The sequence below is a fragment of the Nestor notabilis genome, unplaced genomic scaffold, assembly GCF_000696875.1.
Source record: "Nestor notabilis isolate BGI_N333 unplaced genomic scaffold, ASM69687v1 scaffold8759, whole genome shotgun sequence".
Lineage (NCBI taxonomy): Eukaryota > Metazoa > Chordata > Aves > Psittaciformes > Psittacidae > Nestor > Nestor notabilis.
The window spans coordinates 40,160-57,909 of record NW_009943235.1 but is presented as its reverse complement, the minus strand read 5'-3'; the positions used below and the strand labels follow the sequence as shown (position 1 = coordinate 57,909).

Below are 17,750 nucleotides of genomic sequence, written 5' to 3'. Positions count from 1 at the left end.
AGCTGCTCTGAGTCCTCCCTGGAATCTTCTCTTTTCCAGGCTGAACCAGCCCAGCTCTCTCAGCCTGTCTCGAGAGCAGAGCTGCTCCAGCCCTTGGAGCATCTTCGTGGCCTCCTCTGGACTCTCTCCAACAGCTCCATGTCCCTCTTGTGTTGGGGGCTCCAGAGCTGGACACAGGACTGCAGGGGGGTCTCACCAGTGCAGAACAGGGGGGAGAATCCCCTCCCTTGACCTGATAGTCATGTTGCTGGTGAAGCAGCCCAGGACACAGTTGGCTTTCTGGGCTGCGAGCACACACTGCTGGGTCATGTTCAACTGCTCATCAACCAACATCCCAAGTCCTCCTCAGGGCTTCTCTCAATCCATTCTTCATCCAGCCTGTATTTTTGCTTGGGATTGCCCTGACGCAAGTGCATCTTTCTTTGGAAGTTCTTCATGTTCTGTAAACCATTCTACTTTGTGTGATATTAAGGATCTGAAGGAATATTTGCTTTCTATTCCAGGTTTGAAACTGGGAATGGAGAGGGATGCATACGTCATGATTGCAGAGAAAGGAGAGAAGCTCTACCAAATGATGATGAGCAAGAAAGTGAACCTTATCAAAGACAGGAGGAGAAAATTAAGCACTGTTCCCAAGTGCTTTCTTGGCAAGTAAGTGGCATTTGAATTGAAAAAGCCCTTTCATTCCAATCAAAAAACTGGACTCTGGATTTTCTGAGAGTGGCATTGTGAGGTCAGGTCAGATGTGCTTTGATGCAGCTTAATTGAAAAGGCCAATAACCCCCATTACAGTTGTGATTTATTAAAATTAATCATCGATTCCTATTTATGCAGTACAATGACAGCTCATTCTACTCTACAGTAACTCTTAACAGCTGTTTCAAATCAGCAAAAGGAATAAGAAAAAATACCTTAGCTCCCACAAGCTCAGGGCTGTTGGTGGCCGAACCTGTATCCTCGTCTGCGTACAAGCAAATGCTTACCAGGTGATGTTTAAATCCAGCAGAACTGTCCAAGTCTCAAGATTAAAGTTAGAAGTCTCCTGTTTGTCAATGTAACATACACAAATGGAATTTCGTGCACCCTGAGGCATTTGTTGGAAGTACAGGGCTTTAGTGCCTGGAAAAGAACTTTCTCAGGATAGGTATGACAAAATAATTCCTCAGTATGACACATATGGGGCAGTAGACAAGAGACCCCATGGACAAATCGGACCACTGATTAGATACAGTAGCAGTGGTGCTGTTGTTTTTAGGGAAATATCCTGCATGGCACAGAGGGAGACACATTAGTTGACCTGAGAAGACTTTTCTGCCTCAGCTGTTTATGATTGAAACAATCAGCTGTGGGAGAGGCAGATTATCCATTCATTTCCCTTCTCTCCCCCTCTCTTTGTAATGGCAGTTTGTAGGCAGCATTCCTTGTGTAAAGAGTGTGGAAATGATGCATTGTCTTTCTGGCTGACAGAAGGCAGTCTAGTAGCACAGGCTGGCCATATTTCAACTATTAAAATACGGTTTTTTTTAAATTTGGATGGCTTTTTTTAGTTCACCCTCGCCCCCCCCCCCCAACTGATTTTGCTGGATTCATATTAACACCTTTAAGCTCTGAATTTGGAGGCATGATACAGCATTTCTTACTTCCCATGCAACAGGAAATACCAGATCAGAAACTTACGTTCTTCCAGTGCTTTTATATACGAGTCTGTTGTAGAGTCCTGGATATTTTGCTTGTTCTCAAGTCATACCTGTGATTTCCTGCTACTTGTTTTTCTTTTAAAATGTCTGTAGTCTTACATGCTCCACAGTCTGTCCTGCTGACATTCCGGTAGTGCGGACTTGACTTAACTTTGCCAATGGGTTACTGAGCCCAGACTGGGAAACCTACAGGTATCCTGATCTCTGACAAAAGCGTTATTTCTGCTCATGTTCCAGCTCTTCCCATAGAAGATAACTCTGCTGCTGTCTTTTCACCAGTCACTTGTTGGTACAATTCTGGGCAAGTCAGTTGAGTGCAACTCAGTCAGTACAATCTAGTCATGACTCGCAGATGTTCCATATTATTCCTGGGGCTTCTCCTGAACAATATGTATTGGCTGTTACCTGGTCATTTCTTCAGATATTCCACCTAAGGGAGTCACAAATAACTGTGCTGAGATGTACTTAGAGGTTTTCTGCTACACGCTGATGAGAGTAACACTAAAGCCACAAAAACCAGGTTTTCTCTTGGCCTTTGGATATCAGGTAGCATCCAGTAATTCAAGAGAGAAAATGTGGTTGCAGGAAAAAAAAAGTAGGAACTAATCCTAATATCTTCAGAAACATCACATGCATTTATTTATAAGGCTGTTTATTGAACTTAACTTCAGCAAATGACTTGCTGAGTGCAAATCCATTTTCCTAACCACTCAGGTGTCCTGGCATTGAGGCATGTGACATGAACATTGGGAAAGATGTGTGTTGGTGCCAATATCTGTAAATGGTATGCTTGCCATGCTTCTTGTCAGCACTGCCCTACATTGATTGCAAAACCTTTAACTCTATTAAGCTTGTAATAGAGAGGATCTAATAACCTCAGAAGATTCCAAACATATCTGGTCAGATTGCACAAACCTGATGGGCTGGATTTTCCTGTGTATTTCTTGAGTGGGAACCCAGTTGTTCTGAGTCCCTTATTTTCAGAGCTATAGCTGGGAGATGGTGTCCTGACTTGCATGCCAGGTGGGAACTGAGCATGGCAGCACTGAGCAGTGAGGACATTTTCAGTTATACTGGAGAACTGCTTAGGACAAGATGAGGAAACAAATCAAGCTTTCTCATCCACTTTTTGAATTGATGCTTTTTTAGCAACAGCATATACCTAAAAACCCTCTTGGAATACTTCTGGATCGTGCACTCTTCAGTGCTTATAAAACCTTCAGAGCAAATGATCACTGATTTGCTTATAAATCAAATACCATAGAAGTCTTAAAGTAACTTAAGAAAACCTTCCCACGGTTCTGATTTTCAGGGCTGTGAAAGTAGAATTCAGGTATTTTCCTTTCTCAGGAAACTGAAAATTGCAAACTGTTTTTGCAATTGCAAACTTTGGGAAAACTGCCTTAAATTTACAATACAAATAGGCTCCAGGGACACAGTTCCAGATAAAAGAAGCAGGAAAGCTCAGAGGGTAGCATTGCTCTGCAGAAGTATTGTACACTGTTTAAATGCTGTAAACTGCCATAGACCCATGGCTCTTCATGGAAAAATATGTAGCAACTGGGCACCTACCCAGGGAACTTAACAGGATTACAGTCATTGGCCAGCATGTCTGTGATGGGGCATTCCAGAGAGGGTTTGTCTTTTATTCTCAGTAATGAGTGAAGAGGATCATTCTTACTTCTTCTCCCTGTGCAGTTGATATTCTGTTTCGGCTTTTAAGTACTTCTAGAAACAGTTCAGAATCACTGGGAAATTGAGAATGAGCTTTCCTTAGGAGACAGAGTCTAACTCACCACTCCAGTACTCTGGGTTTAAGAGTTTTACAAAACTCTGCTGGTTTCCATGGGATTCCTCTGGCATAGTTGAATAGATTCTGCTGCTTTTTCTACACTGTAACAGTTACAGAGTAGCCCCTCAGCAAACCAAAGTTTTCAGTACTGAAGTTGTTGTTGTTGTTCTAAAGGCAAAATGCAAATGCTACCTACAGCTTAGATGAGTCAGGTCTGATAAACATGAAGATACTAAAAATACTTCATTTAGAGCCCACAAGTGGAGGCATGGATACTGGTTTTGATAAGCAGCAACCCTCTGCACACTGGCAAGCACAAAAGGGTTTTATTGAACTCAGATTTCCCATATGTCACTCTACTTTCATATATTCCTTTTGTTCTTCTCCATGAATTTAACACATTTCTAGTATAATCACTAATTAACCTGGCAAACAGCTCAGCCCCTTAGGGCTTTGGCAGTGCTGGATTCATCAGGCTTGCAATGTCTGTTTTTCTGTACTTACTGTTTCTAATTGAGTAACATCCTACATATCTATCCATTTTTGGCTTTTATTCTGCCCATATGTGCAGCTTTGCCCCTCTCCATAGAGAGGTTTTGTTCTGTGCTGCCTGAGCAGACAGACTTGGCACTTTTTGTCTATAAATTAGAAGCATCGTGTATGAATCTGCCAGGCACCAGCTCCAGTAAATGACCTTAAATTAACCTGTCAGTGGGACTTCTGCTCTCTCTTACTGCTTTATGCTTGCATTAAGTAGGTTTAATCTTCTGTCCTAAGTCCTTCCATTAAAGCCAATGCAATGCAGACCCAGTGAAGAACAGTGAGCATATGTAACTAAGACCACAAACACTGCTTGGAGGGATAACTTGGGTAGAACTAGCTGTTTTCTCTACTGTTCAGCTTGTTTTAAGGTCATCAGTTAATTTTGCCTTTCTTTTTCCCCTTGGATGTCTGGGTTGCTCAATAGAATAAGGTTTTGTAGCATCTTGATAGATCCAACCAGGTCATTTTCCCTTTTGTGTGCATGCTCGCTATGATGAACGAAGCGGGGAATAGTGGGAAGAGTCATGGATAGGAGATCTAGATCTTGAGCAGAGCATTTCCTCCAGAAATGTATGAAATCAATCTACCTACTAGAGGTATCATGACTTAAAACAGTTTTCACACTTGTTTCAAGGGGGAAGTCTCCTGATGACTTGCAGAGGCATGCGTCTGCTTATATTCAGAGTGAAAAAGCTAATTGTTTCTGTTCTGCTTCCCTTTGCAGTGAGTTTGTATCGTGGCTCACCGAGATTGGAGAGATAAGCAAACCAGAGGAAGGGGTCAACCTGGGACAGGCACTATTGGAAAATGGAATCATTCATCATGGTGAGTGCTCCATGCCACAAAGAGATGTCGGATTTCGGTAATGCCCTGGAAATAAGGGTGGAAAACTGCCTGCAGCTGTTCCCACGATGTTCAAATACTTTCCTGTACCATACCCATCAGATCCTCAAAATATTTAGTGACTTTTGCGATTCATGAGTGGGCAAATTTATGTCATGAAAACAAGATTTGCTGGGTATCCTGAAAGTGGTTATGCCTGCAGTTGCTTGATCTTTATTGTGGACTGTATCAGGTGTGTGTGTATTCCTTCGGACTACGTGTTTGAAAATCTGCACTGATCAATAAATACAGCTTTCCATGTGAGACATCAGCAATACAGAAGATAGTTGAGCAGTGCTCTTTTAGAATGGGGCACAGGTACAAAGAAAGGGAGGGGCTCCAGATGAGGGGTCATTAGTCTAATGAGATTGCTTGTCATAAAGAAAAGAGATGATGGAGGGTTTGTTGTGGGATTTGATCTTTCCAGCTGATTAGGCAATCAGCTAGCAAACAGTGATGCACCATATTTCTTCATCACACCCAGCAGACGACCTTGAAGCACTGTGTTGAAGGGCATTTTAGAAGAGTAGGGTAGCGCATATGAAAGTGCTGCATGACCAAAGTAGCATGAGCTGCTTGTTCAGAAACTTGAAAGTACCAGGATTCAGTTTGAGATTTAGTCTGCCCCTTGCAGAGAGGGCAGGATAATTGTTGAGAAAACAGAGACTAGAAATTCTTAAGACCTTCCCTCATTAGATAGGACATCCTGGTCTTTAATTAAAACTTCTGCTTTGGTGATATACTCACAGAATAAAACACAATTTGCAGGATCTGGTGTGTATCCATTTGTGTACAGTGAATCTCTAAGCTGCATAAACTATCGACAGCTTTGAATGTCTGCATGCTCTGGATTTTGTATTTCTAAATCCAATTGAGAATTGAGTCTGCAGAGAGTGTCTTTTGTGTCTGGCACACAGCAAGTCAGGTTCTGATCACTTCTGCTCTCTCTGACAGGTACCAGAACTTGCACATCAGCAGTTCTAGCTAAAAAGATAAAATAGCCAGAATTAAAGGAGATACTGAGGAAACTGAGTGATAAAACACATAGAGTTCAGCACTTAGTGCAGTGCTCAGGGTTTAGCAATCTTCTATGGCCCTGTTTCTCAGGCAGGCTGAGAGATCAGCAGTTTCCACCTGACAGTAATGTTATGGCAAGTGAAAACGAAAGATAAAAGATTGCCTAATGTAGAATAGGGGTAAGGGCTTCATGATGGTGTTTAAATTTTCTTTCTACATTGGGAGACACATAATGGGATACTTTAATGTTTAACGATTTACCAAAACCTCAAGGGGTATTTCCTTACATAAATGCAGCATTGCAAATATCTTTCAATGTCTAGCAATAACTGTCATAGGAGACACTAACATCAGGAACTCTAAAGGTGACATTAAAAACAAACTGATGCATCTTGCTTAGGGTATTGGAGCAAGAGTAGCCTAATTAAATAGCTCCCCTATTTAAATTGGTTGCCAAGAAATTGTACAGAAATGTAGACCACTGGTGACTTAAGACCTATATAATGTATTCCTTCGATGTGCATTTTGCAGCTAAATGTTGCAATTAGGGCATTTGCTGTTTAACTAGAATAGGACTGTGTTATGTCTTCAAGAAATTACAGATACCAGCAAATACTTGGGTGTAGATGTACCAACTAGCCTGTGCAGAACATGGCAGGGGAGAAAAGACTAATTTTAATTATCATGCTGGTGTGTTAGTTTCAGATAAGCACCAGTTTAAGAATGAGCAGGTGATGTACAGATTTCGCTATGATGATGGAACATACAAGCCAAGAAGTGAATTGGAAGACATCATGTCCAAGGTTTGTAGTATTATTCTTATTTGGAACCTTGTGATTTGTATCAGAGGAGTTTGCTCTACCTCTGAATGTCAGTGACCTGTTGTATGGGAGATCCCTAATGCTGTTAATCTTCGTTGTATTAAGCTATCCATCCTAATGCCATAGGAGACATTCACTCTAGGGAGAGGAAGCAGAGCTTAGCAATAATACAGTTGTGACTGCACACGAGACTGCTGATTACAATCCTAATATAGTAAGAAAAGGTCTTAAAAGAAAACAGTAGGCTATAATACAGCATGTCTGCTGAAAATCTGGGCATTATGGTTCAGGGAGATAGAAGAGATCAATATGTAACTGCTGTTCCTGATAATTGTATGTCAAATGAGTTCTGTCGGTCCCATATCTATCCACATAACTTTTAATAAATTGGATTTCTTCTTCTGGACATTAGTTCATGGGTTAATTGTGAGGAGGGATTAATGGAAAAAATGTTGGAGATGGAAGTGATTAGAGATAAAAGAACAGATCTTTTTTTGGCTTCTGGAGGCAGAAAAGAAGAAAGAATGTTTGACAGAGAAGATAAGGGAACTGTTTTGAAAAACAGTTAATCAATAGATAATTCCAGCTGAGTAGAGACATCAGTGTCCAGGTTTTGCTAGCTTTAGCTAGTCAGTGTTTCTTTGAAGAGAAAAAAACTGATAATACCATGCATCTTTCCTTCTTCAGGGTGTGAGGCTCTACTGCCGACTACACTGCCTATATACTCCAGTGGTAAAGTAAGTTCACCTTCATGATCCTTCTGTATATATTATCAGGCTTTGCTAAAAGGACGACATGTTACTATTAAAATCTTTCTTCTGTCTTACAATAAACAGTAAGTTTCTGCATTTTCTTGGCTCTTTTAGTACCCTTCTGTCTCCACAGTTTAGATCTGTAGTTGTACTTCTCCTGGAAGACGTTGGAACTGGGTTCTGGGAAAGGCCAGTGTTACAGTCTTCCTGACATTTGCTTCCTCTATCAGTTCATGAGAGCTGTTAGCATGGCACTAGGTTATTTATTTTCTCTGGCATTTTCTGTGAGTTAGTGGGTGAGATTAATAAGTGACTACTGATTCACGGCGGATTGTGTGGTGTGATGTAGCTGCTGTATTATTTGGGTTATAGAAAATGTAAACAGATGCTAAAGTGATGTAAACGGATCCAGTGTGATTCAAAGCACCCTAAACAAACAAACCCTTTTTCAAGTGGAATAAAACCTGAAGCTGTAATTTGGAAAACCCCTGAAAATTCTGGGTGGAATCTTCAGAATTTGGCTCTGTATAAATAAATGCTAAAGACTGAGCTAATCTGCAAGCACTGGTTAACTCTCCTCCCAGATCCTAGGAGGTGATTTCAAATGTTGTTGCCTTACTGCAACATCAAATGAACATTTCTGGCCTATAATGGAAACTACCCTAAACCATTTGTGTGTTCTGTTTACCTGTTTATGATTGAAAATAAGGCATTTTCACCTGAAAGAACTTAATTTTTACATACAAAAAACTGTTAAGGAAGGAAAAAAAAAAAAACCTCTGATGTGGCTGGAGTCCCAAATTCAACAAAACTGACCTCATCCTCAGTTTGCACAGTCATTTCACTGAGCATTGTCATGCTAAAAGGAGCTGCAAAGATAGTTACAGTTCATCAGTTATAAATTTGCTTATTTAGATCTCTCTTTTCCTTCCCAGAATGGCTGTCCTGTAATAGCAGAAATTTCAGTTAGCCTAAAGGGTATGGAGAGAGCAGGAAAGCATGATGCAGCCCTTGGTAGGCAAAATGGTTATGTATATGCATGAGTGTATTTGCATATACACAACTCACCCCTCGAGATGGTAATTCACATGCAGAGTAGGAATAATGGTAAGTGAAGCTCAAAAAATATTTTGCTGCCCTCAGGACACCCGCAAACTGAAAGGGATGTAGTCTTATGCTTTAGGGAGTCAGCAAGGACAAAGTAACTGCCATAGGACTGTCTTGTGGTGTTTGATCAGTGTGCTAGTTTTGTAATAGAATCCCAGCTGGAGAATCTTCTCATACCAGGATTAATCTTTGTTAGTGACAGCATGAATCTAAACTGTGTATGACCAGTGAAAAATAGCAGACTCCCAGAAGTTTTAGAGTCCTTCTAGATAGACTTAACGTTCTCAATGTGTTTAGGCTCTTCTTCCCACTGTTCTCTTTCCTACTCACTCTTCCTTTTATCTCCCTGTGAGAACACTGAACCTCCTAGGCTGTCATCCTTTCATGTCTTCCTGACAAGTCTTTTTGCCTCTGACAAGCCTAATGTTAGCCTAAAGAGCTAACTTTTAGCCAAGTTAGTTGTGCCAAGCCTATACTTTCTGCTGTGCCTTTGGACCACTGCTTTATCTGTCATCTTTGGACTGCTGGTCTCTGCAATCTTGCTAAGCAAGGTTGATGAGGCCAACTTTTCTGGTGCAATCTTCCTTCTAGTAAATCAGCAGACCTGCTTGGAGTAGCAGGTGCATATGCCAAGAGGATCTGGAGCAATCATGAAGTTCAAAATACAGTTATTTTGTGGGCAATCTTGGCGTGTACTTTTGCTTAGTTGTCTTCCCTGGAAATGTGGGAGTTTCCATATAGCCTTTGTCTTTATAATTTTCTTTAAGTAATCTCTGACACTGATGTACATTGAGGACAAGATAACAGATCCCACTGGAAACAAAGCTCCTTTGGGGATTGGTACAGAAAAAGTAAAACATTTTAAAAAACTCTTAGATGCAAAGAAGGTTCTGAATATGTCTCTGATCTACTTCAGGGAAGTTGTGAGGGTAGAAGAACTTGCCCCCACTTCCACATGTGATGGACAGTACTTCACAGCGTAGATGGGCTAGACCTTGTGAAGAATATTGTATTACTCTAGTTCCTGTGAGGCAGCAAAGTTCTGCTGAAATTTTAGTGGTTCCCACACCTATATTTGATTATTCACCTGTAGCTCATGGTTCTGGATAACCCTCTAGTATCATGCTTTGCTCTTGCTCAGGCTAGATTGAGATGAGGGGAATAGTCAGTGAACTAATGTTGAAATATTTATCCTGCAAAGCATTTAACTACAAGCAGTGAAAGACTGGGCCTTGGACCAAGATCCTGATGCCAGCTTATTCAGAACTTTAGCCCTATGTCAGCATCTCTATGAAAATGTTGGGAGTTGCTTCTCACAATGTGGAAACCCCTACTCATTAGTACTCAGTACATTAATGCTTTTCCTTTATTGTTCTGACATTTCAAAGCACATTTTCTCAAGATAAGAGTGCGAGAGGGAAAAATTGTGCAGAAAACTCCCACAGTTTTGTGCTGGGTTTAGCACGTTACTGGAAGAGAAGTTGAAAAACGTGTGTAAGCACTCTGAGGAAAGCTTTTGTTCTGAGGACACAGATTTCTGGAAATGCTGTCATGGGGTTTTTGTTTTGTTTTTTCCACATTCTAAAACTCTGCTTCCCTTTCGAATTTCGCACACCCTGCATTCTGCAAACACACAGGCATCTCTGCTGCTGTTATTTACAAAAGCCAGTCACAACATGTTTGTATCTGTAGATGATTAGTAAAAGGGACATGAGTAGGATGAATTTTAGGTGGTGGTTTGATGTTAGAAATTTAGAAAAAAGGAAATATCAAGTAGTGTGATGCTAATGAAGGAGGTTGATTTGACAGAAGTGAAGAATGAAGTCTTCCCTTGAGCTGCTGTACGAGTACATCCGGACTGTAAAACAGTCACAGTGGCTGTGAAAGTTTCTCTCCACAACCATGCCAGTGGACTTCAAACTTGAAATAGCAGGACCACCTCCAAGGCTGAGAGAGGAATTAATTCTTCATGGCACATTCAGCATTTGGCCTCACTACTGAGACTTTCAACAAGAGGGAGCCAATTAATGCAAATTAATTGTGGTAATGGCTTTTGTGATATGGAACTAGGAACTGGATCAAGACCACTAAACTTGTTTCACACAAGCCAGTAAACAGCCTTAAAATGGAAAGAGTTTTTCATTCTCTCATGAGCTTGGATTAAATCCAGTGACCTGGAGGTGAAAGGTGCTAGAGCCCAATGTCCGGAGCCACACAGTCCTCTTATACTTGTATCAAAATTCTTTAGAAGTATTTTATGAAAGACTAAAACCATCAATTATCTCCATGGCTCTGAGAAGAGGAATGGAAGAAAACAGCAAAAAGCAGCAAGTTACAATAGGGTTTCTTTTCCTTATTTCAGGAACAATGCTGCTCTGTACAAGGGCAGTGTATGAGATGGTGCAAGTTGTGTTACAAGGCATAAATGCAACACATTTTTTATTTACAATGGCTGAAATTATGTAATGCCATAAAAGCACACTGTGTACTCTGTGTCTGGCCACTCTTTGATATTTTGCTAAAGGAAGTAAAATGTGAACAGGTGAGAATCAGGAGAATCTCAGTTTGACACAGTAGGCTGAAGGGTGCTTAATTCAGTGAGCCCAACAAAAAAGGGACACAGAGAATATGTAGGGTCACTGGCTTTTATATATCTATATATATAGTATCAATACACTGGTGGGTAAACACTAGAGAAGAACTGTTTAAGCTTACAGATGAGGCTGGCATTGTGCCAATAAATGTAAGCAGGACACGAGTGGATTTAGAGTAGAAACTAGAAGATGACTTCCAGCTAGAAGAACATGACTCTCAACAGAGCCAATGGTGGCAATATTCTGACCTGAGTTAAAGCAGCGGGTCAGTACATCTGTAAAAAGCATGTCCTGGTTGCCTCTGGCAGGAGTATGAGCTCACTGAAGATGGCTTGAAACAGCATCTAGAGAAATTTGAAACAGCACTGCTCTGTATTGATCTGAAATATATTCCTCCAAGTTGTTAGGAAAGTTAAAAGCTAGGCTTTTCTTACAGAGGAAAAGGATATCTGCTTATTCATTTATTTGTGGCTGGGAGTCTCATTTTTTCCCCATCTACAATTCTTCTTTCCTCAACTTAATAATAGTAGGTTACAAGACTATGTGTAGATTTAGAGTGTAAAAGAAATGTTTACCTTTTTGTCCTGATTTTCCCTGAATTCTCTTTCTTAATTAGAGACCGTGACTACCACCTAAAGACCTACAAATCAGTAATCCCTGCAAGTAAACTAGTGGATTGGCTTATTGCACAGGTAAGAAAATGTTAAGATACTGCTGTCTTTGACGAGGAGCTTAATTCATCAGTTCCATTTAAAATAAAAACTAAAATAAAATAAAACACATTTACCTAGGGAATATTACAGCATAATTAAACATAATCTGATTCTTTGAACTTATAACTTACGCTTTCTGTTATTGTTCATTTGGTGAAAACTTGGTGTTTGCCAGCATAAAGAGGAAGAAAGTTCTTTGTTAGCCTTAGGCATGGTGAACTGGCTGTTCTTGGGGATCTTTTCTACTTGTGTTTTTTGGAAGACATTTAAAGCAATGTTGATCTCTAATGCAATATAGGTGTGGTACGATTTTAATGAGAAATGAATCTAGAGTTTTACACCAGCAGCTGCACCGTTGTCTTTAGAAATTGTAGTTGCCCCACATTTACCTTGTAATGACAGAGAAGAGCCTCTAGCTTGGGAAATGAAAAATTCAGCTTTGATAGTCTAAAGTAGGCTAAAGGGAGAGTGTGCCGTGTTGCTCACCATCAGTCAGCTGCACATTCTGGTTTTGTCTTAAACGATGCTCCGATTCACAGTCACACTAAGTTCTGTACTGCCAAAATGACATAAAGGGAGGCTGGTTTGAATGAGAATCAGGCCTCTCACAACGAGGGATGTTGTCCTTCAGAACTGTTTCCTGCAATTGCATTTGACATCCCCCTACATTAATAAGATTGATATGATTTAAGGTTGTTCAGTGCCAAATAACTGAATGAGAATGGAGTAGTCAATTGTTTTCCTGTTAAGAGCATAGAGGAGAGCAAGGATATTAGTATTAAGGTTGTCACGTCAGTTACATGTAATTTAACTGGGTCTTCTTCATGGAAAGCTGAGGGGGTGGAGGGGGAGTTTGCTTTGGCCGAAGAAGAGAGATGTAATCAGGCTAATTTGGCCAATATAATAGTTAATCATAGAGCTGTAGGCTGTAGAAGGACTCAGATAGCAAAGTAAAGCATCAGCTCTTGGTCTGGAAAAAAGGTAGCTCATTTCCTTCCCCATTTTCCTTCCTCTTCATTTCTGTTTGCAGTTTAGACTATAAATGCCTCTGAGAGCCCTCCCTAATAAGAAAAATGTTTTCAATTTCCTTGAACCTTTACAAATACCCATAAACTGAACAGAGCAAAAGACTAAGAACCATTTTATAATCAAAGAAATTGTGTCAGTTGTATTTTGTACCCCGATCCTCCTAACAGGATATTATTGGTTATTGTATTTATGTCAAGAGACGAGTTGGGTCCACACAAAGCTTAATCTTGTGTATGTTTGAACAGGTGTATTCAAACATGGTATATGTTACTATCCCCTATGTATTGTATGCACTCAAAGTATGGGACTAGGCATTAAGAGCCCTGTCATAAAAATTGCTGTGCATTTGTGGCTCTATAGGTATCAGGGGGTCTGCAGGAGCTGAGCATCTCTGACTGTTGGGTTTATTAGTAAGTACCCTGTGGTATGCCAGCGCAGATTATTCACTACAAGGGAGTTTTTGCATGTGAAAGAGGAAGGTCAAGTGATTTCCTAATGACTTGGAGATTTAATACCGAATTTGATTGATGTCTTTTTATTGTTTATAGCTCTTAACAATAGCTGAATCCTGTTGCAGTTACCTTTATAGTATGTCTTAGGCCAGTTGTGCATAAGACACTAAAATAAGCATTAAATATGATGATGGAGGGAAGCACATGAGCGTAAGTGCTGACTGGAGATGGCACAAAGTCAAATCCTGGAAAACAGTGCTGTATTAGAGTAGGCAATACTTTAGTGACCCTTTGAATGTAACAGGGAATAAAAGGAGAAATACCTGATACATATACCCATGGATTTAGACTGAAAGTGTCTGTGAACTATATTATAGTCCCTGTATGTATTTAGATGTAATCCTTGAGCGAAAGGGCTTCATTCTTTCATTGATTCTGGACCCTCTCAAACTCATTTTACAACTTCTCACTGCCAGTAGGCTGAGAACAAAGGGGAACAGAGATCTCACAAATGTCAGAGCTCTTGTATTTCACAGAATCTTAGGTGTTACTGAGAGTGCACTAAAAGACTGCACTGCCACAATCCCAGTACTTTTGCCATCTGGTTGAGGATTTATACCCAGACCTCCAGAATTGAACTGTGATAAAACACTACTACTTGAATCCTGAGTCCTCAGTCTAAGAAACTTAAAATGGCAATTTTATGAAAGGTAGAATGGAAGTAAAGGGACAAATGCAATGTAGAAACCTGCTGGTAACATTCTTTAGGACTTTTGCTCTAGTGTGTGTCTTTCCATTCATCCATCCTTCCGTCCGCTTGCTTTTTGAACTGTGATAAAACACTACTACTTGAATCCTGAGTCCTCAGTCTAAGAAACTTAAAATGGCAATTTTATGAAAGGTAGAATGGAAGTAAAGGGACAAATGCAATGTAGAAACCTGCTAGTAACATTCTTTAGGACTTTTGCTCTAGTGTGTGTCTTAACTCTTTCCATTCATCCATCCTTCCGTCCACTTGCTTTTTCGGTTGCAGTATATATTGCTGCTCTGTGCATAGCATTACCTTAGGCTTCCTTCCAAGTGGGAAGGAGCACTTTATAAACTTAAAACTCCTTTTCCATGATGTCAGCAAAATATTACAATGTGTTTTGGTTGCTATTCTTTATCTGTGTTCATCTGCTTTCTTTTCTCCTACATGTGGGTTGTAAACAATCTAGGTCATAGATGATCTTAATTGCTGGGCTTATGCATCTCAAAACAGTCAACCATGGACCATGATTAGGGCTTTAGATACCATATCATTACCAGAACTAGACAACAATAATAACAATAGTAATGGTGGCTGTAGTAATAATAATAGTGTGCTCTGGACATGATTCTTCACTATGGTCCTGACTGTAAACTATATACTTCTGCTGACTCAAATTCAGTGATTGTATTTGAATAAACCTGAATTATGTTGTCAAAACAAGTATATCTAGTTTCACATTCCATTTCTGAATGGAAAAGTTATGAGACACATTCTGTCAAGATTACTGATTGTAAGTGGTTCTTTTTTCTTAAATTTTTTTTTTTACTGGTTTCATTGTATTTGGACAAATTGCTGTATAACATTTAGAAGTACTTATGGGTGAGCTGAAATCATCTCTTTTAAGCTGTATTTTATAATTAGAGAATGTTGTTTTGATAGGGGAATGTTTTGAGGCCAAGTTAACATCATCAGGAGTAGCCAAGTCTGGTTTAGAGCCTTCCTACACAAAGATTTTGTTGCCAATAATAAGAAAAAAAAAGTAGATTCCTAAAGCCTAAGAGAGTAACATGAGGAGGCATTTCTCTTCCAGTTTATTTACAGTTGAAAGAATAAATGAGATTTTTAAATCCCAGCCTTTATAAAATAAACTACCCTTTTATCCCATAAAGTAACAGAAAGTGAGTGTTGAAAGTGAGGACTTACGAATTAGTTTATAGTAAAAGTTTAAACTTCAAGTTTATTAAAGCCCTTTCCTTGGCTGTCCTTGTGCGATCACCTAATCATGCACTTCCTCCAGAACTGCTTTGGTTTTTTGTCCTACCAAGACAACACAATTTAGTTCTTAATTCGTAAACATCATGCCCCGCAGAAACTCTCTTCAAGAAGAGCCAGAAGTGCTGCTGATCGGCAAAAGCTGACCCTCTTTTATCCTGTATTTAAACAGTATCTTTACACCATAGCAATGTTCTTTGCCAGCATTTGCCTGTCAAACAGCTATTGCTCTCCTTAGTAGGACCTGGAGTGGGAGTGTTCCACTGACAAGATCAGAGGGCTCTCAGTCTTAAAGCTGGTTTGCTTAAAACAAAGTCAGTGCGCTGCAGTTCTGCTAGAGCTTCAGGTGTCTAGTTCTCCAGGCGGAGGGAGAAAAGGAAGGTGTGATACTTGTGTAGGGTAGAGCTTCTAATTTAGTAGGACTGACAGTATTATGCTGAAATTGCTCCTCTGCCAAAGCAGCAGGTTTATAAAGTCTTCACTTGTGGCTGCAAATTGGCAGATACATAGATAAAAGTAGGTGTTTCTTCTGTTTACCTCAGTTGTAGATGCAAAACTTCATGCTGCAATTTCAGGGAGTTTTGTAAATTTGGAAGTCACCTTTGGTACCTGTTTTGCAACACTGCAGTCAGGGCTTCAGATAGTGAGAAACTGAAGCCTTTGTTCTTAGGTCTGCTGTGTGAAAAAAGAATACCACTGCAGTTTTAGCCAGCCTGACCTTTGGAGTTCCCGTATGCTGGGTTTACTCAGGTTTTTCTCCCTTTGGTTGAGTACAGATAAGACCTCCCAACTTCTCTGTCTCAAAATGAGTTTTATTGTCTGTGGCAAATGGGTCCTAAAGTGCAACACTACACTGCAAATAAAAAGTCTTTAAATTGAGATAACTTTACATCCCTTTGTGGGTTAAACAACTACTTTCCAGAAGCCTGGTCTTTGTCCTCCTAGTTCTTGTAGGAGGCAAGAGATGCTATATATAGAAATGAATGGGATTTGGGCAATGGGGTAGCTCTTTTAATTTCTTGCTATTGTTCCCTACAAGGAGCATCCTGCTAATTTCAGAGCCACAAGCTATGTGGTGGGGAAGGGGAATAATTTTGCTTAGGAAGTCATTCTGAGATGTAATATTTATCCTCTTGTTTCTAGGGAGACTGTCAGACTCGGGAGGAAGCTGTCGCACTGGGTGTTGGACTCTGCAATAATGGCTTCATGCATCATGGTAATGCATCAATATTACTTCCCACAGCCAATTAAAGGAGCTTTTACTTCACTCAGATTAGCTGAGTGTCTGAAAATCCCTTTTCTATAGGCTGTGCCATACATGCTGATATATACCCAACTGCAGGCATCCCAGCAGGTGCTTCTAAAAAGCAGTCTTAGAGCTTACACAAAATGTCTAAGCCTACCTTCCTGAGTGAATGCCCTTGCTAATCTTTGATGAGCACTGAAGTGATTAGACAAGCTAGAAGGGGTATGTTTTTTCACTGCTCTATTTCAGAGCCATCAGACCAATGCACAAGCCAAGTATTGTCCTGAAATATCACCAAGAAATGGCAGGTACAAAGTAAAATCACCTATTTCTTGCCACTTGGACCACAAGTACAACCCTCAGTGCTGAATCTCTGAAGCTCCCAAATTTGAAGTGCCAAATTGCCATGTTAGACATCATCTATCCTCAGTGCTGCTGCTGCCAATCTGGGGAAGTAAACAAACCACATCTGTATCAGTACCAAATAACACATACAAAGTCCTGAAAGTAAAACACAGTTTGTCCAATAAAGCATCCAGTGGTAAAGAACTTTGTCACACGTTCAGAATTTTATAGGTCTCATTTCCTTCTCAATTCCTTTTTAGGTTGAAAAGCCTCGGTCTATTTAGCCATCTCACCTTTAAACAGCTATTTCATCCCTCTTTGCTCCTTTTATAGAAGCATAAGGTTTTGAGTAGCATCTTTCGTTCAAGAGGATCTTCTGCATTTTATGTGCATTCTATGTGCCAGGGAGGTGAAACATCACATCCGGAGCTACTACGCACTGTGAAGAAAAGTATACCCCTGAAATACAGTAGTAACTTAAGAATGCAGAGCTGAATAGATGGGTAGGGAGGCATCTGGTGTCTGTTCTGTAAAGACTGGGGAAATATTTATGACTTCCTTTAACTACTTTTTTGTTTCTCTCTTTCTCTGTAAATGCATGTATGTATTTCATATATATTGTTTCCAGTCCTGGAGAAAAGTGAATTTAAGGATGAATCCTTATATTTCCGCTTTTATGCTGATGAGGAGATGGAAGGCACCAGTTCCAAAAGCAAACAATTACGTAATGACTTCAA

At 40.1% G+C, this 17,750-nt stretch overlaps 1 protein-coding gene across 1 annotated transcript in view; it reads left to right on the top strand.

The window, feature by feature from the left end:
• The window catches only part of LOC104411417 (phosphatidylinositol 3,4,5-trisphosphate-dependent Rac exchanger 1 protein-like), a gene marked incomplete at its 5' end in the record, with an annotated part of 83,911 nt that overhangs the window by 35,554 nt on the left and 30,607 nt on the right, over nt 1-17,750 (top strand). The window contains 7 exon segments of the mRNA XM_010021829.1: nt 504-651; nt 4,757-4,857; nt 6,631-6,734; nt 7,440-7,489; nt 11,822-11,897; nt 16,566-16,638; nt 17,642-17,750. The exon segment at nt 17,642-17,750 is cut by the window's right edge and continues 46 nt beyond it. Coding sequence (XP_010020131.1) covers nt 504-651; nt 4,757-4,857; nt 6,631-6,734; nt 7,440-7,489; nt 11,822-11,897; nt 16,566-16,638; nt 17,642-17,750 — 661 coding nt within the window.